At 36.4% G+C, this 26,574-nt stretch overlaps 1 protein-coding gene across 2 annotated transcripts in view; it reads right to left on the bottom strand.

Annotated features, from left to right (window-relative positions):
- Positions 1-26,574, bottom strand: part of LOC125814065 (glycolate oxidase 1) — a 197,516-nt gene that overhangs the window by 8,360 nt on the left and 162,582 nt on the right. Inside the window, exons 2-3 of one of the 2 annotated variants that reach the window (XM_049493518.1) lie at positions 2,157-2,184; positions 70-233 (exon numbers count right to left, since the gene is read on the bottom strand). In XM_049493518.1, coding sequence (XP_049349475.1) covers positions 70-221 — 152 coding nt within the window. In that variant the 5' untranslated portion in view covers positions 222-233; positions 2,157-2,184. The remainder of the gene's footprint in view (positions 1-69; positions 234-2,156; positions 2,185-26,574) is intronic. The other variant, XM_049493517.1, reaches the window with a different exon arrangement.

Raw genomic sequence — 26,574 nt, 5'->3', positions numbered from 1 at the left:
ACATATCAAATGCTTCAGGTTAACAGGTCAGAATACCAACAGTGTTGATACGTTTATAGAAATATTTACAAAATCCTAGAAAAAGCATTTCGATTCTCTTGGAGTGTCCACTGGTCCTCTGCACCAGAGGCATAATAATCATATATCATTTTGGGTAGCCTCTCCTTTGCTAGGATCTCATACTCCATGACATTGGTAACGCTCTCCATTTTATGGGACATTAGTGCTGTCTGCTGGAGCAAATACCACAATGAATTTAAGATCAATAAGGTTGGTATTTAAATCATTTGACAAGAAAGTCAAGAAAGAATCATGTGAAACAATGATTTAGGAGACCATGCGAAGTAACAGAAAAGAGTAATACAAGTTTAATTTAGAAAGGGAAAAGAAGAAAAAATGAACGGAAGTAAAACTGTAGAAAATGAAAGCATGAAACAATTAGGAAAAATGTGTGCAGAAACATAAAAGCACTACCACTGAAATGGCTCCCGAGTCAGTGTAAACAGTTACGATAGTTTAGGCTGACTTCCCTAAAGCAGCAGAATGATAACTTGGCTGATACTGCTAGCAAGGAAAAATAATACAACGGTCCCACATTTCTCTGTGTAATGTCATAAGCTAAGTTGCGCGAACTTTTCACTTTCATTGCTGCATCCGTGTCAAATTCTCCAAAAATACACTACTTTTGGAGAATCCAACACGCACCCGTTGACATTTTTGAAGAGTCCGAGCAACATAGGTCATAAGTGATAGCAATGCTCATTGAGTTTCATCTCCAATCAGTGAAATTGTTAAAAATGGAAGAGATTAAAGAACAAGATGTACAAGATAATATGATCATCCAAAAAGAAAATGACACGTTATTTGCTCTATTTAAATATTATACTATCATGGATCCTCGAAAATTCTACAGATATTTGATTACAGTTTAATCTACTATAATGTGAATAGCGTTCCTGTCTGCAACATCTACTCGGCGTGTAACATAGAAAACACATAATCTAGCAAAAAGCTTTTATTTTTGCCCTCAATTCAGACTAAACATTTCAGTATCTAGCCATCCATAAGTGGGATACAGGGTAAAAAGGAACAAGAGAAATTCACACCCCTTGAAGTGTGTTGTTCATTTTCTTTTTTTTTCACCAATTAAACCGATTGCCTTCTTCAGGATACAGAGTGATTGTTTTAAAATTAAAACGCACGACGCCCCACATTTAACTATCAAGTGTATTAGGCGATAACATCTTATGACCTGTTGATAAAACAATGATTGTAATCATAACGTCAATGACCTGTTGATAACCGCAACAATACCCCTTTTTGAGATAGAAAGTCTAGAGGAAAATATTTTTCATAACAGTCTGAGTAACCATTACCTTACACCAACACATACCAACTAACTCTATTCACTAAGGCATAAAAAAAAAAACTACTAATAGTAAGCAGTTTCTCAAATTTTGGAACAAGAAAATCTCAAATCTCCAACTAGTCAAGTAGTGAATATTCTCTACGTTTTTGAATGGGAATACACGTGGTTTGTTTCATCTAAACATCATTAAGAAAAATCACACACATTATCTCTTCCGTCTAAACATCATTAATCAATCAATGTTTTGTTCACCTGATTAAAAAACAATTACACTACTAGAAACAAAGGTTTTACTCACCGTGAATCAGTGGAAAATTTGTGCTATAGAACATGATTTTCCCACCCATTTCCCACCAAACCAACTCACTAAGAAACATATTCTTATTGGGAACTTTGTAATTTTTCCATACGAAAACACTACTATTTTTTTCTTTTCACACCGATTCAAACAGAATATCTATGAAAATAGCCATATTTAGTAGTGTTACAACTTTTTTTTTTCCAAGAAGAATGATTACATGACCTAAAAATGAGTTCTTGAACTTGAGAAATCTAATATATTCAGACAAGACCATTCTCACTGTTTATGGTCACACCACCAAAAGATCAAAATCTAAACTCCAATATCCAATCCAACAAACAGAAGCAGAACAAAAAAATATTCCAAGATTGCTCCAGATTCCATCAAACTCATATCTTTTTTTCAGACCCATGAAGGAATTTATGAAACAGCACTCACTAATCAAATCAAATTCAACAAAATCTTAGGAAAGAAACAAGAACGGACCTGCGCGGTGGCTGTTTTTCTTCTGTCTTACTGCGTGGAATTCCTAAACGGTGGCCTACAAAGGGTTTTTTGTAAAGTAACAAATAAATATAAAATATTAAAAAAACGTAAAGAAATTTGATTGAGGAAGTAAAAATAGAAATAATTTGATGCGGGGATATATGTCCAAAAAATGGGTAGTATTTAAATGTTACCTTCTTTGTTCTATAATAGTTGTTTATTATTGACTTTACGTAATTTTAAAAAAAGTACAAGTAGAACAATATTTTTATTCTATCGTCTTTTGAATATAATAAATACAACTTAAAAAATGTAATAGAGAATGACTATAATTACTGATAAATGTAAATTAGAAACAAAATGTAAAACTATCTATTGATTTCATAAAATGGAACATGCAAAATAGTAAAATCGACAACTATTATTGAACGGAGAAAGTATATGATTTCTGTTATGGAATATTATTGAGAAAATGACATAAATAGTCCCTTAACTATATGAGTAGGTCAAAAATGGTCCCTTAACTATACATTTAACAGATTTAGTCATTTAACTATTCAAAAACTTATCAGTTTTGGTCTCTTAACTATAAACTTACCGATTTTAGTCTTTAAGTATTCAAACACTTATCAAGTTTGGTCTTTGTCCATTTTTTAAATACAAATAGCTTAGGTTTATATTAACGAAAATCTTCGTGAAATTAAATCTTTAATCCATTTTTAAAATTCTTTCTCTATCCCCTCCCCTTTTTCTTCAAACTACTCTTATGAAAAGAAGAATAACGTCAATGATTCAAAATAAAATTAATGAGGAAAGATGATATTTTATTCAATGAGGATAAAATTAAGCATATAATTGTTAATGACTTGAATCCGCACTTGAATATGCTAATCAGTGCGGAGTTTATTTAATTTACTCAAATTTCTTTACGTAAAATAAAATAGACTAATAAAATTGATCTATTTGAAAAAATAAAAAAATTACAAATCTATCATTTTATAAACTTCAATTTCTGAAAAATTAAACAAATTTCGTTCAATGAAGTCGTTGGGGTACAAACTTTGGATTTAACGGGTAATAGTTTTTTTTTCTTTTTATAATAAAGTTTTGCATATTCAAGACATTAGTAGCAATAATATGCTTCATTTTATCTTCCGTTGAATAAAATTATGACTTATATTTTCTTTCCTCGTGAATTTTATTTTAAATCGTTGAGATTAAGGTTCTCGCATAAGGTTAATTTGAAGAAAAAGTAGTGGAGTGAGAGAAACAATAGGATAAATTGCTAATGGATTTAATTTCTCGATACATGGATTCCGTTAATATAAGTCTAAGCTATTTGTATTTTAAAAATGGACAAAGACCAAACCCGATAAGTTTTTGAATACTTAAAGGACTAAAATCGTTAAGTTTATAGTTAAGAGACTAAAACTGGTAAGTGTATAGTTAAGGGACCAAAGGTGATAAGTTTTTGAATAGTTAAAGAACTAAATCGGTTAAGTGTATAGTTAAGACACAATTTTAGACCTACTCCTATAATTAAGGGCCTATTTATGTCATTATCTCGAATATTATTCATCACATGCCTAAGATAGAGTCGATCCAAGTAATTAAATAAGTTAATATGATACGGGTCATGTTAAAATGGAGCGGTTCATAACGACTACTAAGGTTTTTTTAATTCATATATCCTACTAATTTTATTGTATTATATAAGTCATTAAAAGTAAAACAAATTTTAGTTTGTAAATTTTATTTACTTATATTCTTTAATTTATAATTTTTCATAATTAATTTTTAAAAATATTAATGAATTAATAACAAATATTAGTTAATTTTAATTTAAAATTTGATTAGTTTTATAAACTTAAAGTTATTAGTACACATTATTATAAGGAAAAATTATCTATATACACACCTTTATTTTCCATTATTTCCATTATTTCCATTATTTCCTATCATTTCAAAATCCATTATTTTTCCCAATTCTCAAGTCAGTCGGATATATAAGTATCCCAATCTTAACCCACGTTTTCCCTTCCTTTTTTCACTCATTTAATCTCTCCCTAATTTCACTTCACAATCTTATCAGTTACAATTTTTATCTCAATTTGAAGAGTTTTTGGCCAAAAACATCCCTTAAAATACTCTATGTTTAAACTACATCCTTGCTCTATCACAATGAACGAAAAACATCCTTCAATTATCTTACAAAATCGCAAGATTCATCCTTCAATTAGTTTTTGTTAAAAAACTAACGATTGATGAAGCTAGAAATCCCCCATTTCGTTTGCTCCCATTCTTCTCTTAACTTATAATTAGTAATAGACAATCCTAACCAAACTGAATGAGCTAGGAAGATAGGTTTTCATCCTCAACTTCACAGTAGCAACCACGATGTTTCCGTAAAAAGTGAGTAAAAAATTTCGAGTAAACTATTTTTCGCCCTATATAATTACTGATCAGATAAGCAAAAGAATATTATAAGAAAAAAAATGTACAATTTTCTCGTTATTTCTTAGACGAATGAGGAAATTTGAAGTATGTAGGTAGTCTATTTTTATTTTTGTTTTTGTGTAAATTTGATAGGCCGTATTTTTTAAAATATTAAAATAACATATTTAGATATTACATAAAAAAAATACTCTTTTGTTTCAATTTATGTGACACTTTTCGTTTCTTAAGATTCTAATTATGTGAACTTTTTATAAATATTTTACTATGTATTTTTCATCATATTGACATGAGAAGAATTGCAACTTTAATATGTGAAAAATGCCACATGTTTATCCATAGTTAATTCTAGCTTTATTTACATAAAAGGAAATGAGTTTAACAGTTAGTTTCTATCAAGAAAAAAAATGAAAGGGTGAATCTGACCAATTTTAGGATAGTTAAGGGATGTGTTTTTGGTCACTATGGTAGTAGAGGGATGTCGTTTAAATTTAGAGTATATTTGAGGGATATTTTTAGCCAAAAACTCTCAATTTGAATTTCAAAAGGATTCTCTCTCTAGTCAATCAAATTCAAACCATTGAATAAGTACTTTTCGTATTCTCCATTGTCGTTTTTTCAAAAAAAAATTTGTTTTTATCCTTTTTTCCTGATACATATGGATCATGCTCATTCATTTAATATTGGTATTGCCCAACTAAATTCAGGAAATAGATCCAAAAAAGGCACGATCCGTTATTAATGAAGAATTCAAATGTGGAGAAGTTAAAGTCGAAGAAGGATGCACCTTCGACTTCTAAAGTTATTGTGGAAATCTCCCCCCCCCCCAACACCTCGGAAACTAGTAGGCTTAACTAGAGCTTATCGTAAGTGTAAGAGTCGTAAAACTTGCTTCTCAAACTTAGAACGAAGGGTTTAGGGGTTAAACGTCAAGGTACGACCCCCCAAGGACCAACTAAGGGTCCTTGAGGAGGACCCTAAAGCCTAACCCCAAAACTGCCCCAACAAGTGAACCACAGATAGGGCCTACGGGGCGTAGGTCCATCCACGCCTCGTGGGAGAGGTTCGTAGGTCAAGGGACAAATCTAGTAGCTATAGACCCCAACCCACGCCCTGCCAATAGGGGTTGTAAGTCAGTCCATGCCCCATAGGTAGGGGCGTGGATGGGGCCTGCTTGTTGTCCCAAGTCGGTTAAGTTAGGGGTCTTTAGGTAAATTCCTTTTTAATTAAGCATTAAGTGTAGTCATTTTGTATAGTATTAATTCACCTATATATGAGTTTTTAAGTCATTAACTAACCTATTCACCTCTTAAATCCCAAGACCCCAAACCCATAACCAACTTTTCCCCAAATAAACTCTCTCTAGAATTCTAAGGAGGAAGAAGAAGAAAGGTGAAGCTAGGATTGAAGAATCAAGATTTTCTCCTCAAATTCGTGGGGAATCTTCAATAATGTATGGTAGCTCTTCATGTATGGGTAGCCTTCACCCACAGAGCCCCTCCAAAAACCCCAATTTCAAAGTTAGAAAACCCAAATGTTAGGTTTGACTTCAATCTCATGGATTCCATTCAAATTTGTTTTAAATGATTTAATTATGTTTTTGTATGGATATATTGATGATTTTTTATGATTTTAAGTTGAATTCTTCAAGAATCCATGAATTACCCTATTTTCTCAAATTGGATCTTAAAGTGAGGGTATTGATTGATGCAAGTTGAATGTTATAGACTTATGAATGTTATGAATTGATTACTTGAATCATGTTATCATCCATGTCTATTGTAGTAATTCTAGATGTGCTGGTGAATTATGATCCATGGTCCTTGAAGGGAAAATTAAGAGAATTATGTATAATCATGATGTTTAGGTACATGTTTTATGAATACTTTGAAAGTAATGTGATTATAACTATAATGTAATTGTGGTGTTGTTTAAAGGCTATTCTAAATTATACACTTATGAATGATGATGGCATGTTGTGAAATGTTTTCCTCACTTAAATGAATCGGTAGGCTAATGGCATCCCTTTCATGTGTGATTAAAAGTTATCTTGATTGATATACCTTGAGTCGGTAGGCCTTAGCATCTTTTGCATGTGTAATTAAAGAACTATCCTAATGATATACCTTGAATCGGTAGGCCAATGGCATCCCTTTCATGAATGACTAATGAAGTATTCTAAGGCTTTGTCTTGAATCGGTAGACCAATGACACCCCTTTCATGAGGAGTCAATGAACTATTATAATGAACCTTGAATCGGTAGACCAATGGTACCTCTTTCATGAGGATTCAATGAGTTTTTCTAATGTTGTACCTTGAACCGATAGGCCAATGACGTCCCTTTCATGTGCAATGATGTTAAAAGATAATTAACTACTCCATGGGAATTTAATGCTTAGCACCGAGTTGATATTGTGAGGTGGAAGCTCTCTCTATAACTGGTCGGCTTCCTAGTAACAACCTCCTTATCCCATAACTATGTACCCAGATAGGTTATTTGCTAGTGGATCCACCTAAGCTAAAATGTTACCTGTTCTACCTTAGGAAAGTAGACCAATTCTTTTCGGTGTGGGACATGACACCGGATTCCATGTTAAGCTCGCATGGTCTATGTTGGTTAAGGCTTATTCCCACTACAAACAAGAATATGAGTTATGCACTATGGTTACTCAAAAAGCTCTATAAAGTGTGGGTGGGGGTATAGGACTTCATCCATGCATTGCACAAGTACGCTTTGAGAGTGGTTATGGTGTGTTCCTCAAATGTTATAATGATTTATGAAATAAATATGTTTATGATGATGCTACTAAGTATGTTGATATGAAGGATAAATATAATGATGAATGCTTAACTTTGATTGTTTCTATATGTTGCTTTTCTTGATATGACTTGTTAAATGTGAATGTTCCTTGTCTATGAGTATGAATAAAGGATGAGGTTAAAGAATGGTAAGTATGATTATGGTGGCCTAAAAGTGGTACTTGGTGTAGATGGGATTATGGGATCTTATCTATGACTTGCACAAGTATAACTTAGGGATTCTTATGAGATGGTTTTATTATGCTATGATGATTTATATGTTGGATATGCTTGTGACTTATACTTATTCTCAAACTTGGTAAATGCATGATTTTCAAATAAAATGTCCTTTTTAGCATGTTTTCAAGGAATTTTATGCATGGCTATCATACTTAGTGCATTTTTGTACTAACCCATATTTTCTACATTTTTCACAAAGTGTAGGTTCTGATTCTTAAGGTGATCTTCTTGTGGTTCAAGCTTGGATTGACTATTCTCCTAGCTTGTGGTGAGTCCTAAAGATTCGAGGACGTATGAGTCATTTGTAGTTCCTTTCTAGTCATTTTATGTTTCAAGGGCTGTGACCCTATTTTTTATTCAAAGATTGTATTAGATGGCCAATTGAGACAAGTTAGACTTCCGCTTGCTTTTATAAAACACCTCGATTGTATGGATAAAAAATTTAAATTCCACATCATTTCTTTTATCCTCTGTTATGATATGCTAAGTGCTTGTATGACACCCCTTCAGGGTCAAGTACGGTGTGTTACACCTAGGGTGTACCCCTGAGTCGTGACACCCACCCATGGTTTAAAAAGAAGTTGGATTTGTATTATCTCGTCCAACACTACCTAAGGTACACATATTGAATGGATATACTTTAGTTTGATTTTTGATCTAGCTTTTGATAGTGGTTTCAACGTTCTGATACATTACAGTTACACTAGTCTCTATTTTATGTAATGTATCTTTGTTGAAAAACCTTCCAAAAAATAGGATGGAAAGTCGAATCTTGCAGTACACCCCCTTCAGTACTAAAGGTTCAAATTTACAATATTTCTAGTTCTAAATCATGTTCAATTTAAAGGTTTTGATGCATAATCCTATTATTTTGAAACATAGATTAGTATTTATCAAGTTCATTATACATGTATTTAATACATAACTTCTACAAATTGTATTATTTATCATGTATCAGGTGTTTCTATGTATCTTCAACCTTATTCAAATTGGAAGGATATGTATATACACACAATTGCAAATCATATTCGTGATACATAAATCTTCCTGTAAAATATATCAATCAGTGTGTCGCATGCTTTTGATTATTTATTTGAGACATAATTATAACAATGTACAGTCGATCATGTATCAGTTGTTGTCATGCATATACAATCTTTATTTTTTGTTTAGAGTTACTTAAATTAGAAGGTTATATATCTGTATACATTATCGAATAATATTCATGATACATAAATCCGAATGTTTTATAACTAAAGCACTGTGTATCAAATTCACTGATATGTATATGATACATATTTGTGTCAAATTCGACTAATTCACTATATATCGGATCCTTTTATATATCTTCAGTCTTTTAAGTATTGTTCATATTTTTTAATGTATAGAATTTCAAGCTGCCTTTGCTGAGTATCTTAACGATGAGTTTCCGATCCCACCTAATGAATTTCAAGCTAATTACCTACGTACAAAATATGCAACATTGTTATGAAAATATGGTAGCGAAAAGGCCAATGGAGATTATGTTAGTGAAAAAGATGATCCATCCAAACCTAAGGGTCATTTCACACGACCTGCTGAAGAAGATTTTGTTAACGTATAGTAGTTATTTATCTAATAGACACCTTTAATTTATTTTTTTTGTTGAAGATTTGGTTAAGTTTTAGAGGATTACTCTTAAAATTTTATGAATGACCTAATGTTTTAAGATACTTCTACTCAAGTTTTAGTGTATAAAAACTTATTTATTTTGACTTTAACTTTCATTTGTTTATTTTGACTTTAACTATCATTTGTTTAGTTGTTATTTACAGTATGAATTGTATTATACATTTGTCTTATATAACCTGGTAGAAAAATGTCATAAAATTAAGTATCAGATTCATTCATGCATACACATACAAAATTCTTTTTTCTCACTAGTTCTAGTTAGTTGTTGATTCATTTGACACCTAATTAGTGCAATGTACTCGATAACTTGATTGTTAATCCATTCATAAATATACTTGATAACTTAGTTGTAGTTAGTTGTTGATTTATTCATGTTGATACATTGGACACTTAAGTGTTGTTAGCTGCTAGTTCATTCATGTATCTAATTGATAACATAATTCTTATTTATTGTGAATTTGTGATACATTTATAGATACATTTTATTTCAGCTTACATACACCATTTTTTCACAACCTTATTGCATAAGATACATTATTATCAACTACAAAATAATACATTATATAAAAGTGAATATGAAATATATTGAGTAATACCATATTCAGAAACATAATGTATGGTACATTATTATCAACTATAGAATGTACATTATACAAAAAGGTATATGAAACATAATGTGTGGTTGAAATGAGCACAAAGTTGAAAAGATTAACTTGTCAATTTATTGTATCAGAATTTGATCTTCTACTAGTAAATTGTATTGTTTATCAATGTAATAGTGGAAAATCCAAAAATTAAAAATATCTAATCTCAAATTAATGTATCTTAAACATAATAGTAATCCCAAAAAAGATTTTGTCAATCTTCTTTCGGAAAGAAAGTACAAGTTCTTCAGTTGTGACCTTCTTGCCCACAATGACCACAACAGTTTGTGTTTGTGCTTATCTTTTTATCTGGATTTTTTTAATTCTTTTCCTTGGTCTTCCAGACATTCTATTATACCTAGGTGGCAAGACAATTTCTTTCAAAACAATTTTTTTTAATATACATGCTAAAGAGGATAATAGATACATTAAAACAATATATTATCTTCCACATTGGTACATTATAAAAAAGAAAAATTCATATTCTGATACTTTAAAAGACCACATTTATATGATACGTTATAGTAACAACACACTGAGCCATAGTGATAAAAATCCATTACATATACGTCAAACTAGTGATGTATCAAGTTGTAACTACTAATGTATCATGACTTATATATACATATACAAATTCAAAAATAAAAAAATACTTATTAAAGAACAAATAAAAAATAAAAAAATAAATTCACATGTATTAGATACTTTATATTATCAGCACACTAACTCAAAGATCTAAAAACACATTACATATATCACACCCCGAGGCTACCCCTTGGATGTAAACACACGACCTAGGATCATGAGTGACCCCAAGCTAACCTTGAGCTGGCATATCAAAAGCATACTTTAAACAACTGAACAAAAGATACTATGAAGAAGCTTAAAACATGAGACAAACTGAATGATGGGGAATACCCAAAATAGGTCTCAATATATAAATGTTGAACAAAAGTTAATGATACTACACTATAACTCAAAATACTAAACCTGAATTATATCTATGTCTGAAATAAGCCTCTAACTGACTAGAGATGCTGAGAAATGCCCCCAACTAACTCTAGTAAAACTGAAACTAAAATGAAAGACTGAAATAGAAAACATGTCTATTGTTCTCGAAGTATGAAGACTCACCAATGATGCTGTTGAATAATGATCGGGAACCGATCTACACATGATCTAATACTGAGGACCTAAACCTACATCACGAAAAGATGTAGCGCAGAGTATGCGTCAGTACTTGAAAATTACTGAGCATGCAAGATAGGATAAAGCTGAACAAACACATAACTGAACAAAGCGTATTGAGCAATGATATAATCTGAACATGATAAAGATGCTGAAATATACTTAATATGAACTAAACTGAATGCAATGACCAAGTACATAACATGGTGAGATTGAATACTGAAGTATATCTCAAAACCTGGTCAATGCACAGGAATCTGACCGTGTGAGCTACTATTAACAGACATAAAACTACGTGAGCTAAACGTGGAGTTCGATGTATACACCTGATGCTTATCGTGACCAATGACACTAACCTACAGAATGAGTGTCTACGATTGTCGATAGTATAGTAACCCAACTAAAGGTTGGGGTCGTGTCCCAAGGGAGTGGTTTTGAGAATTGATAGAAAAATAAAATTTAGCTCTAACTAGTCGTAGCTAAAGACATTAACGAGCAAAAACATAGTAAATTAAAGGGGGTGACACAAAAGTGTCAAATATCAATTGGGGTTTTTGTCACAAGTAGTAAAAACAACAAAAATTAACAAGAAACTCAAGTATGGAGAAATGTTCTTGGGGTGTGACGACAATACAAGTTGAGATAAATCATTGGGTACATGCTTTAAATAGGAAATTTGCAAGATAATAGTGACTAGGCTAAGGTTTAGATGGAAATAAGTTCCCTCTCGAGCAACTTACCCCGTTTCAAATAGGTTTCTCTCGGACACCCATTTGCCACATGAAGACCAACCTACGCCTTACCCCACTAACTTTCTCGAGGTGAGTGTTAGGATATGGCACTAGGGCTCACCCTCTCGGGCTGAACCTCATGTCGACCCACTCCTTAGGCCATCAGTCTAGTGGTCTTGGTTTCGCGACCTCCCTCTCGGGCAAGCCGAAAATACATGGGTGGTTTTGTATTTACAACTACAAATCCATTAAATTAAACCACAACCACTAGGTGAAATCACCATTAAAATACATCTAACCTATCAGCAAGCAAGACCCAACAACAATTTCAACACATATTTGCTAAATCACACCCCAAGAATGGGATTTTTAGCCACACATTAAGGAATAAAAAAATACACCTAAAATGATACTAAAATCAAATGGGTATAAAAAATTAAACCTTGATTTAAGCAAAGGAAGAAACTTGGGGAAGATGAAATCCTTCTCTCTTCAAGTCTCCCACAAAACTCTCTCCAAACTTGAGAGAAAATAACTAAAAAGTGCTATTCTATTATGAAAAATAATAATAATGATTCGGAACTCCTAAAATTAATAAAGAGTTTAGTATTTATAGCCATCAAAAATTAGTGTTGGCGGATAGTTCAGCGAGGTTAGTCGATGCCGAATGACTCGGTGACTCGCCCTTCTTCTTTCTCATCGTCGTTTAGTGCTTGCCTTCAGCATCTTCACATTCTGGACCATTGGCGGTGTAGTAATGCTTCGCAGAACTATTCGGTGAAGCGACGACTGCTCCTTTCATTGCCGTTTTGATCTTCGACCTTTAGGGCTTTGCATACTGGAACAAAGGGCGGAGTCTGTCCTTTCGGCGAATCGCCAAAGATGCTTGGCGATGCTCAGGCTTTAGCTTTTTCGTTCTTTTCAGCCTTTTTGTTCTTTTTTGCACCTAAGTGTCCATGCTTCCACTAAAACTTCTAATACCTGAAACTTAAGAGTTTTCATCAGATATTGAGACAAAATAAGCATTCGAGGACACTATTTCTATCAAAATAAAGCCCTAAATGAGTCCAATTTGTGGACTCATCAACGCCCCATCAAGAGGACCCAATATACCTTACCAGAGGTATAAAGGCATAACTAGCATGATCACTAAATCTGATGCCAAACAGAGGGGACATATCAACCTACAGGGGCACGTAGTTCTTGGACTGTGGGGGTGAATGACCCTAGTCCAACTCGGTGTTAAGCCTACTCCCAACTAGAATTGTGTACAATAAACCATAACTGAAATATACTGGATAGCTCAACATTCTGACATGCTAACTGTAAATGCAACATTTAATTACTCATAATGAAGCATTTGAAATCTGAGGCATGTATATCTGTATATCTGTCCTAGCTAGTGTAATTCATGAACTAAATGAATCTACACAACTAGGATTCTGAGTTTCATGCAAAACGCTACGCAACATCGTTACAAAGACATGATAATCTGAGTAAGATCTCTATAAAAGCTAAAACACAACAATTTCTCTAAAGTTCAAGAAACCCTAGGTATAAACAATATGAAGGAAATCAAGAATCTGACTGAATTCTAGGGACCCAATGGGAGAAAGGAACCCACTAGTGAAATCCCATATACCTAGTGACGAATTTCACGGAGAAAGCTTTCGATTTTGGGGTTGGAACTGAAGAAAACTTGTTGTATTCTTGGAGGGGTTGGGTCGCCTCTTTATCATCATCTCATTCTAATCTTGGATGAATTTGGTGATTCAAGGTTTTGGTTATGTTCTGACTAGTCTAATAGGTTGAAACTGACCAAAACGACGTAGTTTATGGATTAAATAATGTAGTTTAGGTGCCCAATGCATAGGGGAAAATACCAAATGGTCCATTACTTAAAAGTTATCGGGTCCAGTGACGGGCCTGACCGATGGATCATAGACTGACCTAAGGTTTGTCTTGGTTAGTCGTCGTTTGGCTTCAGAGGATGGGTTTGAGGGTCACGATCCACGGACCTGGACCACGATCTGTGGTCTGACCTACGGTCCGTAGGTCCGGCTGTGGGTCGTGCCTTTTCTAAAAAAAATTAGGCAGGCTGCAGTTGGCCAGCTACAGGCCCTACCTACAATCTGTGGGTCAACCTAAGGTCCGTAGGGGCACCTGCAACTTCTGAAAAACTGAAATCCTTATCCTTTTTAATCTAGGGTGTTACATTATCTCCTCCTTGTGAACATGCGTCCTCAAATGAAGTCTAAACTAGTTGAATATAGAGGGAAGGAGCTGCAATCCCTACCACTAAGTACTAAACTGATATCTAACTGAACTGAGTTCTATGAACATGCAAATACGTTGAAAATGCAAATATAACTGAGTGAACATGATACTAAGATTGAATTTACGTAAGAGTAAGCTAAGAGACTGGAGAGGAACCATTACCTGAAGCTAAAACTTAGTCGAAAGGAAAGAGATGAGGATACTTTGCCTTAATGGCTATTTCTGCTTCCCAAGTAGCTCCCTCTACGAACTGACTCCTCCACAAAACTTTCACTGAAGCAACTTCTTTATTTCTCAACCTTCGAACATGATGATTAAGAATTTCAACCGGCTCCTCTTCGTTAGTAAGACTATCCTTCACAGACACACTCTCTAATGGTACTATTGATGCTGGGTCACCCACACACTTTTTCAACAAGGAAATGTGGAAGACCGGATGGACTGCTGCTAGTTCTGCTAGCAACTCTAACTCATAAGCCATATTTCCAACCCTTTTCAAGATTTTGTAAGGGCCTACATATCTAGGAATGAGCTTTCCTTTCTTTCCAAATCTCATCACCCCTTTCATAGGTGATACTTTCAGGAAAACCCAATCATCGATTTGGAACTCTAAGTCCCTTCTCATTACATCTTCATAGGACTTTTGATGACTCTGGGCTGCCTTAAGTCTATCTCTGATGAGCTGAACTTTTTCCATAGCATCATGAACCGAATCTTGCCCTATCAAGGCTGCTTCTCCTACTTCAAACCAACCAACTGGATCTCTGTATCTACTCCCTTACAATGCCTCATAAGGGGCCATATGAATACTAGACTGATAGCTATTATTTTAGGCAAACTTTATAAGAGTAAGGTGATTATCCAAACTTCCCTTGAAGTCGATCACACAAGCTCTCAACATGTTCTGTAAGGTCTGAATGGTATGCTATGCCTGACCGTCCGTCTGTGGATGAAATATTGTGTTGAGGTTTACCTGGGTACCAAGACCTTTCTAAAATGACCTCTAAAAATGAGAGGTAAACTGAGGGCCCCTATCTGAGATAATAGATAAACAAACCCCATGCAACCTGACTATCTCATTAATGTAGAGTTTAGCATAGTTCTCTACTGAATCTGCAGTCTTGACAACCAAGAAGTGAGCGGACTTAGTAACTCGGTCTACTATTACCCAAATGGAGCTATGCTGTCTGCGAGTACGAGGTAAACCTGCAATGAAGTCCATGTTGATCACTTCACACTTCCATGTAGGAATGTTAATCTCTTGAGTTATACCTCCTGGTTTCTGATGTTCTACCTTCACCCGTTGACAATTAAGGTACTTAGCCACAAAATCTGCTATATCCCTCTTCATGCCATTCCACCAACAGACTTCCCGTAGATCACGGTACATCTTGGTGGCACCTAGATGAATAGAATTGTTGGAGTTATGGGCTTCTGCAAGGATCTTCTGTCTCAACTCACCCACCGATATTGTTGCCCAACTTTAATAATGGCAACAATTTAATTAATTTGTTGCTATCTTAAAAAATATTTGGCAACAATAATTTTTTTATTGTTGCTAATGTGTTTAGTTTCACAACAACTTATACATTGTGGCAAAAATTAGATTTGTTTTTTTTAGTTTTCTGCCAATACAATTGCGGGTTTTTTTTGTTTCCGCCAATTTTTTTTTAGAAGTTCACCAAATTTTATTTTTCTTTTCCACACAGTTGCGCCTCTTCATCAGGTTTGGGGAAAACGTAAACTAGGTTTATTTCTTTGTTCAAGTGTTTCGCTAAAGATCAGTGTTCTTGAAGTCTTTCTCCGGTGAGTTCTCTTTATGATTTAGTTTCTTTTCACAAAGTTTGGTGAATTCTTGCATATGATTATCTTATGATTTAGTCTCCTAGGTTATTTTGTAAAATCCAATAGCTTTGTTAAAGTTCAATTGTTTTGATTTAGTCGCTTTGGTGAGATCAGTGGGATGGTATTGTATTCCTCTGTAGAAATTATCTGGGTTTGAAGAGACAGGGAAGAAAATTGTTGAGGAATGCTAGGGATTACCCACTGCTTTCCATACCGAATGTTGTCTTTATGTCGCGCTTTCTTCTGTTCGATTATCTAGTAAAGGTTAGTCTGGCACTACAGACTAACTTTGGTTAGTGGTACGTTTTGAGCAGCAGATGCTACCTCAAAGAATGGACTCAGGAGGTCCTTATCGTCTTCTGCACTGTTCAAGTCTTGGTGACAAAGAGGGAGTGATGCAAGAGCTTGAGAAAGGAGTGGAACCCAATCTGGTTGACTATGATAAGAGAACAACATTTCATTTAACCCAATCCAAATTCCAATTTTTAGTTCTTTTGTACATCTTTTATCTGAAATCTAAATGACATGAAATTTTTTGGAAAACTTGAAATATAAATCATTTACCTTGGGTGGGTTATGGAGCAGGTATAACATGGACTTCAAGGTAACAAGGAAAGCATTTTTGTTATAGCTTACGGAGTTCTTTTCACTGTCAGCTTTACAATCTATGCATCATATCCAGCCTCATTGAAATAAGGCTTTTCATTGAGCACAAGAGCTTGAAGAGAAAGGAGAACTTGTAGAATCGTGGAAATTTTGGGGTTCCACACTTCAATTCCAGAGCCCGTCCATATGTTTAAGAGGCTAAGGCAAACCTTTCCTGACTCATACATGTTCTGATTGACACGAAGCCCGCCAGAGTGATAGTAGACCATCTGCACAATTTTAGTTTTGCAAAATCTAAATAAGCTTTATCTGGAAAGTGTATGCTAGATCTTATAAATCAGAAAAACAGATGGACTTCACAATTGGATGGCGGAGTTAGATAATTGGATACCTAAGAATGCCTAAGATCCAATGAAAACATATGATATTAATTCAGATTCCAAATGAAGGCAAGGCTCGTGTCTATCAATCAGAACATTGTGGAAATAGGCAACTACGATTTCTTGCCAATCGACTTGTGCAAGAGTTTGTTCTTGATGTGCTCCATCTTTCCTAACCATTATAACATCCCCATGGAAACCTTGACTAGATACTGCATGGGATTGGCCTTAATCCCAAACATCGAGAGTGTTAAAGAAACAAGAGACAATATTCATCAAACAGTGGAAGAACTCAAAGCTGCTTGTTTGCTCTTAGATGGCGATAATGAGGAAACTGTCAAAATGCACAATTTTATACCGATTTTAAAATATCACAGGTAGCTTAATGTGTTTGTCTTAAAATATCACGTATGTGCTGTTATATATTGATTGATTAATGTGTGTCTTATTTTTTCTAATTAAGGGTAAGATATGTTTAAGTTAGTGTCTGCTGTTACTTTTTATTCTTTTAGGAAATATAGTTTTTGACCAAAAACTAGTCTATTCCACCTTTTTAAAAAAGAGTTAGTTATCTTAGGTATCTATTGGTATAGTTTGACATCGTGATCTTCATTGTTGAGTTTCAACACCCATTGATGGTTCAAAGTCAACTATTATGTTTATGATACATTGTGTTGCTACTATATGTATAATTTTCTTAATAGCGTCTTAAAGCTTGTTCCTTGTACTAAATTGCACCTTTTCATCTAATACCTCATTACTTTTAAGGTATGGTCTCTCAAGAGGAAATTTTCTCTTCTTATCGTAGGTGACAATATTTGCTTGGTTGAATAATCTAAGAATTTAGATTAATTATACTGATATTCTTAGCATGGTTTATTTTTCTGCAGGGTCTCATCTTCCATTTATTGTCACAACTAAAGTTAAGGTTGTAGGTGCTGGAGCAATATTGCGACCTATTTCCAGTGGTAATTTACCTTTTTATTTCAGTTCTTCCTTACATATTGAAGTAATGTTGATGTAATACAAGTTTGGTCATGTGTATGTGCTTCTCTGAAGATTTAAATTACCAACTTGTTGCCATTGGTGCCTATGAACTTGTTATATTCACACTTAAGATATGAAAAGATGTGACAGATAACTTGCATGCATAGCTATCTTTAGCATACTTTTTTTTTTGAAATTGGTAAGTTGGTGTATTTCTATCAGTAATTAAGATCATACAGTACATCCTCCATACTTGACCAGTTATTTTTCGGTGGAGGAAAAGGTGATTAACTGTGTCTGTAGTTTCCCTACATAGGCAACAACTGGGACAGATAGTAATCCCTCTTTTCATCAATTTATCTTGAGTAAGAGATGTATTTTCCAACTCATATAGTTTCATAGTTGCACCACTCATTTATTAGGCCATCTTTTTTTTAAGTTGCTTATATTGATACTGAAATATCACATGCAGATTTGAATTTAAATTGTTTAGCTATTCTAATATTATCTATTTTATGAGAGGTTGTAGATATATGAATGATTTCTGAAGATGTTCGTAGATGTAGATATACAAAAAAGAATTACTGGTCTTAAAACCACTTTCTGTTTTTATATTGACCTTTTATAATATGAAGTTTTTCTCTAACATTTTCTTTCTTTATTTTTTATTAAAAAATCATATAACTTTATATTAATTGATTTAAAATTGTTGTAGGTACAAGTATATAATGGATAAAAGTTGGATACTTATTGGAAATAGAGTGTTACCACAATATTTAAATGGTGTGGAGCAATTTTTGAATTTTGCATTTTCTAATCTTGAGGTTGGTGTAAGAATTCAATGTCCGTGCATAAAATGCAATAATGTTCTTTGGAAAACGCGCGATGAAGTGAGAATAGATTTATGTAGGTTGGGAATGAATCAAACGTATAAAAAGTGGATTCATCATGGTGAACTAGATCTATCTTCAGATGATGAAACAAATATTAGTGAAGATTCAAATTTAGAAAATGATGATGCTCCAATTTATGAAATGTTGCATGATATATATCCTGGTGTTCCGAATACTAGTTATGACTTTAATGAGACAACTGAGTCACCGCACGAAGAGCCTAATAAAGAAGCTAAGAGATTCTATAAGTTAATGAAGGATGCAGAAAATCGATTGTATCCAAGTTGTGAGAAGTACTCCAAACTCTCTTTTATAGTGCATCTTTTTCAAATGAAGTGTATGTGTCACGACCCAAGCCTAGGGCCTAGACGTGACCGGCGAATGGGAAACCCGAAGGAACCCCAAACAAGCCTCATAGCGTATCATTACACATCCTTGGTCGCGGAAGCAATTAAAATAACCATAAGCGATAAGCATAATCAAGGGGGAAATCGGGACTAAGGGAGCAAGAAAAAAAGAAGAAGAAATGATACATAAATACCATAGATGAGTCAAGTTCAAGCATAATACACAACTTGTCCAACACCACCTCTAAACATGAGTACTTAGCGGGGGCCAAGACAAACTACCGGGCTCACCCTCATAGTCAATACATAACAAAAAAAAAGAAAAAGAAAAGTCCTATACATAGCAAAAGATCATAAGCAACGTCCCCGGAATGGGGGACTCACCAATAGCCTCGATAGAAAATCGTATTAGCCACGCGGATGAGGATGGTCAAGCGGTGCTCCGGTCCCTACATAGTGACATCATGTAGGCATAGAGTATGCATTAGTACAATTGAATGTACTAAGTATATGGGATGCAATGCAATGCTACAATAGATGGACATCATAGGAAAAATGCATAATCATACCCGATAGATAGCACATTAATGAAATGATATATATAATGACGCTTACATAAAAATCATATTTAGTGGGACGTAGTACATGTGTGGCGAGTGACCATCAATATAGTATTTCCAAGGCCTACCACCCCCTTGGAGAGGCGAAAGAGGTACAAACCCCTCAATGTGGTTACCCGGGCCTACCACCCCCCGAGCTAGGGACCAAGGTACAAACCCCTCGATATAGTTATACGGGCCTACTACCCCCCGTACTAGGCAACCAAGGTACCAACCCCTCGATACGGTTATACGGGCCTACTACCCCCCGTACTAGGCTTGGTCGACTCACAACACTATATAGAGAAATCATATACATGTATCCTTTTCATCATCATTTCAATAATTATATAATCATCCGACTCCTAGGATGTACATTGGACCTTCCATTTCCTAAGAATTCTATAAATGACATTTTATCAAACACATGGTGGGCTATTGTTCATGTAGATAAAATTATGTCTTTCAAGAGTACTAAGTCCAACCAATTCCGAAATACATATAAATCAGCCCACCAACAACATACATATATATATCAACCTTCATAATTTGATCATGGAAGCATGAAAACCATAAACATCACATAATAATTCCATTTCATGATAATATGCAAAAATAGACCATAATAGAATGTGTAGTAGTAATTCCATAATTCAAGAGTTCATAAATGATCATAAGGACCCATAAACTTGAAGTAAAATAGAGGATAAATGATTGGACTTGTGGAAAGAAAGGTTTCCACAATCAACCCGCATACCTCAACTTTGGAGAATCCTTGATGAAGATTGGAATGGAGAATTAAAGCTTGAGATTGAGTCTTGAATCTGGAATTAGAGCTTGAGATCTTTGAATTTGGTTGAAGATCTTGGTGGAATTTTGGAAAGGGCTTAGAGAGTGTTTTTGAGTGTTTTGGAGCTAGAAAAAATTTATAACTAAGTATGGGACATATCCTCTTTTTATAAAAGAAAAACGTCTCCAGCCGCTACAGTAACTTTGCTCACTGGAATTTGCAATTCTGCCGAGACAGGTTTTACGAAAATGGTCATAACTCCCTCATCCTAAGTCGGAATGAGGTGAAACTAGGTGCGTTGGAAAGCTAACTCAAAGGGCTTTAATTTAATAGGTGGTGGCCCTTCCAATTCCTTGTGTTCTAAGAGATATGCCCCTTTAAAGTTGACCCTGAAAATCGCATTTTTTGCGATTTTCGAATTTTGATACGATTGTTCTAAAATTCGGGTTAGACCCATTTCCTACTCAATTTGATCCCCTGAATAAGAATATTAAGTCGAATTTCCGAAATCATGCACGGATTTTGAGATATATGGAAATTACAATTATAGGTGTTTCCGAAGCACATTTTCGGGCATTTTGGGGTCGTTTCAATATCTCCCCCTTGGGAACATTCGTCCCCGAATGTTAAAGAAACGTACATAAGGGACACAAACATGGCAATATCAGCCCACATAAGGATGCAACAATGCACTTACACCTTATTTCAAAAACCTCAACATAGTTGTAAAACCACAATGAACTTGTCAACTTAAACATGAATATATGCAATGACATGGGGGCTGAACTTAAGACATGAGATTTTATAAAGGGCTTAGATCAATACCTTAGGCTTGAGTGGAGTGGAAAAGATAAGGATATCGTCTTTGCATGTCCGCTTCGGCCTCCCAAGTAGCACTTTCAACTTGTTGATTTTTCCAAAGGACTTTAACGGAAGCCACATCTTTGTTTCTCAACCTCTTCACTTGTCTATCTAAAATCTGGACCGGAACCTCTTCATAGGTCAAATTATCTTCAACAACACCCACAACATCAAGAGACACAATGGCATTCGGATCACCCACACACTTCCTCAACATAGACACATGAAATACCGGATGAACCAAATCCATTTCGCTAGGCAATTCCAACTCATAAGCTACCTTGCCAATTCTCCTCATCACCTTATAAGGACCCACATATCTTGGGCTCAACTTGCCCTTCTTACCAAAATGAACCTCACCCTTCATGGGTGACACCTTCAAATAGACCCAATCACCAACTCGGAATTCAAGAGCCCTTCTCCTCACATCGGCATAGGACTTTTGGCGACTTTGGGCCGTCTTCAACCTTTCTCTAATCATTCTAACCTTCTCAAGAGCCTCCATAACTAGGTCTGGTCCTAACAAGGCCACCTCACCAACCTCAAACCACCCAACCGGTGATCTACAACTCCTCCTATAGAGAGCCTCAAAAGGAGCCATACCGATGCTAGAATGATAGCTATTGTTATAGGCAAACTCAATCAATGGAAGATGATCATCCCAACTACCCCTAAGCTCCAATACACAAGCCCTAAGCATATCCTCAAGTGTTTGGATAGTCCTTTCGGCTTGTCCATTCGTTTGCGGGTGAAAGGCCGTAGTAAGCTTAACTCTCGTACCTAGACCCCTTTGAAAGGACTTCCAAAAGTGTGAAGTAAATTGAGTACCACGGTCCGATATGATGGATAGAGGAATCCCATGCAACCTTACCAAGTCATGAATATATAACCTTGCATAATCTTCCACTCCATATGTTGTCTTTATCGGTAGAAAATGAGCCGATTTTGTCATCCTATCAACCACCACCCAAATAGAATCAAAACCTTTTCTAGTCTTGGGTAAACCAACTACAAAATCCATATTAATTTCTTCTCACTTCCAAGTAGGAATCTCTATGTCTTGGGTTAGACCACCCGGCCTTTGATGTTCGGCCTTGACTTGTTGACAACTATGACAACCGGAGACGAATTTGGCAATGTCCTTCTTCATGCCTCCCCACTAATACACATCCCTCAAATCTCTATACATTTTGGTGGAACCGGGGTGAATGGAGTAGGAAGAATTATGAGCCTCCTCAAGAATTTTCTCCCTCAAACTATCAACACAAGGCACACACAACCTACCTTGGTACCTAAGGGCACCATCTCCCCCTTAGGAGAAAACTTCCACTTTGTCCTCTTTCACCAAGGCCTTCAATTCTAACAAGGAAGAGTCAAGATCTTGTTTTGCTATCACCTCATCAACCAAGGAAGACCTAGCACCATCAACAACGACCACACCACCATTACCAACCTCTTCCAACCTAACCCCCAACCTAGCCAACCGATGCACCTCCTTAGCCATTTCCTATCACCAATATCAACATGAGCTAGGCTACCCATAGACACCCTACTCTAAGCATCCGCCACCACATTAGCTTTACCGGGATGATAATGCACACTCATATCATAATCTTTAAGAAATTCTAGCCACCTTCTTTGTCTCAAGTTGAGATCTTTTTGGGTGAAGACATATTGGAGGCTCTTATGATCGGTGAACACATCAACATGTACCCCATACAAGTAATGACGCCAAATCTTTAAAGCAAACACCACCGCGGCTAATTCAAGATCATGCGTAGGATAGTTTTTTTCATGCACTTTGAGTTGTCTAGAAGCATAGGCTATCACCTTACCATTTTGCATTAGGACACAACCCAAGCCAACTCTAGAAGCATCACAATACACAACAAATCCCTCAAGCCCATCCGGTAGTGACAATATAGGAGCGGACACAAGTTTATCTTTCAAGGTTTGAAAACTCCTTTCGCACTCGTCGGTCCACTCAAACTTAGCCTTCTTTTGTGTCAACTTAGTCATGGGAGAAGCAATAGAAGAAAACCCATTCACAAATCTCCGGTAGTAACCCGCTAAGCCCAAGAAGCTCCTAATATCCGACAGGGTCAATGGCCTAGGCCAATTTCTAATCACATCAGTCTTCTTAGGATCTACCTTAATACCATCCCCCGACACCACATGACCTAGGAAGGCAACCTCCTTCAACCAAAATTCACACTTTTCATACTTGGCATACAACTTCTCCTCTCTCAATCTTTGCAACACAACCCTCAAGTGACCCATATGTTCTTCCTCGCTATGCGAATAGATTAAAATACATCAATGAAGACCACAACAAAGGAATCAAGGTAGAGTTTAAAGACCCTATTCATTAGGTCCATGAAGATAGCCGGTGCATTGGTCAACCCAAAGGACATGACCACAAATTCATAATGCCCATACCTAGTCCGGAAGGCTGTCTTGGGAATGTCACACTCCCTCACCTTCACTTGATGATACCCGGATCGAAGATCAATCTTAGAGAAATGGCTAGCCCCTTGCAATTGGTCAAACAAGTCATCAATCCTAGGAAGAGGATATTTATTCTTGACGGTGACCCTATTGAGTTGCCGGTAATCAATACACATCCTAAGGGACCCATCTTTCTTCTTTACAAACAACACCGGAGCACCCCATGGTGATTGGCTAGGCCTAATAAAACCCTTCTCCAACAAGTCCCTCAATTGTTCCTTCAACTCCTTTAACTCCGCCGGGGCCATACGGTAAGGGGGAATAGAAATGGGTTGAGTATCGGGGAGGAGGTCTATGCCAAAATCTATTTCCCTTTCGGGAGGAACACCGGGAAGGTCATTAGGAAAGACATCAAGGAATTCATTTACGATCGGAACCGACTCTATAGGAAGGGTTTTGGACTCCACATCCTTAACCCTCACAAGGTGATAGAGACACCCCTTAGAGATCAACTTACGGGCTTTAATGCAAGAGATGAACCTACCCTTGACTACCACATTTTGGCTTTCCCATTCAAGAATGGGTTCACTAGGGAATTGGAATTTGACCCTACGGGTTCTACAATCAATGGAAGCATAGTATGCATGCAACCAATCCATCCCAAGAACAACATCAAAATCGACCATGTCCAACTCAACAAGATCACAAGGCAATATTTTATGCAAGATGCAAATAGGACAATTCCTATAGACCTTCCTAGCAACAATATATGCACCAATAGGAGTAGACACCTTATATGACTCACGCAACAATTCGGGCTCAACATGAAACTTTTTGGCAACAAAGGGGGTGACAAAAGAAAGAGAGGCACCCGGATCAATTAATGCATATACATCAAAGTCAAAGATTTTCAACATACTGGTAACGACATCGGGGAATTCATCGACCCCTTGCCTCCCATGCAAAGCATAAAATCGATTGTGCCTTGGGGCACCATCTTGTCGGCCCCCTCTCCCCAAAGGAACCACATTGGCACCTTGTGGAAGGACCTCCTTACCCTTGTTACGATTTCGAGGACAATCCATTGCCTTGTGCCCCATTTCCCCACAATTGTAGCAAGCACCGGTATTTCTCAAGCACGGGCCACCATGGCCCTTACCACACTTCGGACATACATCAATAGGACCCATACCACCAACACCTTGGGCCCTTGGAACATCATTGGAAAACCCCTTATGGGGCGCATGAGAAGACCATTGGCCTTGATGAAACCGGCCTCCCCTTCGACTTTGGAACCTGCCCTCAAAACGGGCCCTCTTGGCCTCATGACCCCTCCTCTTCCTCAACTTCTCCTCCTCCATTTGTTCGGCATAGACCATCAAGCGGGACAAGTCCATGTCACTAATCAACATTGCGGACCGGCATTCTTCACTCACTAGGTCGGACACACCCATCACGAATTTGTTCATTCTAGATCGTGAGTCGGCAACCAAGTGTGGAGCATATCTTGAAAGTTGATTAAACTTGAGGGAATACTCCCTCACACTCATAGACCCTTGTTTTAAATTCATGAACTCCACCAATTTGGCTTCCCTAAGTTCAAGAGGAAAGAATCGATTAAGGAAAGCCGTTTTGAACTCTTCCCAAGGCACCACATAGTTTGCCCCCTTCTCTTCCTTCCATTGGTTGTACCATATTTGGGCCACCCCTTTTAGTTGGTAGGCCGCCAACTCCGCCTTATCTTCTGACCTCATGCCCATGATAGCTAATATCTTGTGCACTTCATCAATGAACTCTTGAGGGTCTTCATCTAACTTAGACCCATAGAATTCCGGGGGATTCATCCGCACGAAGTCTCTCACCCGAGATGCCGGGGTAGGAGCCTGAGGGGCTTGGGCCCCGTGGTTGGCTTGATTAGCCATAGCTTGAGCAAATAAAGTAAGGGCATCCCGAAGATCCCCATTGGTCGGTTGCTCCTCGGGTGCGCGGGTTCGTCTTCCTCTTGTATTAGGCATGATCTAGCATAGCAAAGAACAACCATTAGGGAAGAACTTAATTCAACTCTATAGCACGACTTAGAACAAGGAGAAGGGAAACATTTCCTAAAACGTCTCATAGCCTCCTACTCATAGTTGTGGTGCACAACACAACCATGAATCGGACTCTAATCAACGCGGTGTGTTGGACTCCAAGGATCTATCAACCTAGTGCTCTGATACCAAGTTTGTCACGACCCAAGCCTAGGGCCTAGATGTGACTGGCGAATGGGGAACCCGAAGGAACCCCAAACAAGCCTCATAGCGTATCATTACACATCCTTGGTCGCGGAAGCAATTAAAATGACCATAAGCGATAAGCATAATCAAGGGGGAAATCGGGACTAAGGGAGCAAGAAAAAAAGAAGAAGAAATGATACATAAATACCATAGATGAGTCAAGTTCAAGCATAATACACAACTTGTCCAACACCACCTCTAAACATGAGTACTTAGCGGGGGCCAAGACAAACTACCGGGCTCACCCTCATAGTCAATACATAACAAAAAAAAAGAAAAGAAAAGTCTTATACATAGCAAAAGATCATAAGCAACGTCCCCGGAATGGAGGACTCACCAATAACCTCGATAGAAAATCGTATTAGCCACGCGGAGGAGGAT

This window comes from Solanum verrucosum, unplaced genomic scaffold (genome assembly GCF_900185275.1).
Source record: "Solanum verrucosum unplaced genomic scaffold, falcon-dt-bn FXZP01000271.1, whole genome shotgun sequence".
Lineage (NCBI taxonomy): Eukaryota > Viridiplantae > Streptophyta > Magnoliopsida > Solanales > Solanaceae > Solanum > Solanum verrucosum.
The sequence above is the reverse complement of the archived record's forward strand: the minus strand, read 5'-3'. Positions and strand labels throughout refer to the sequence as shown.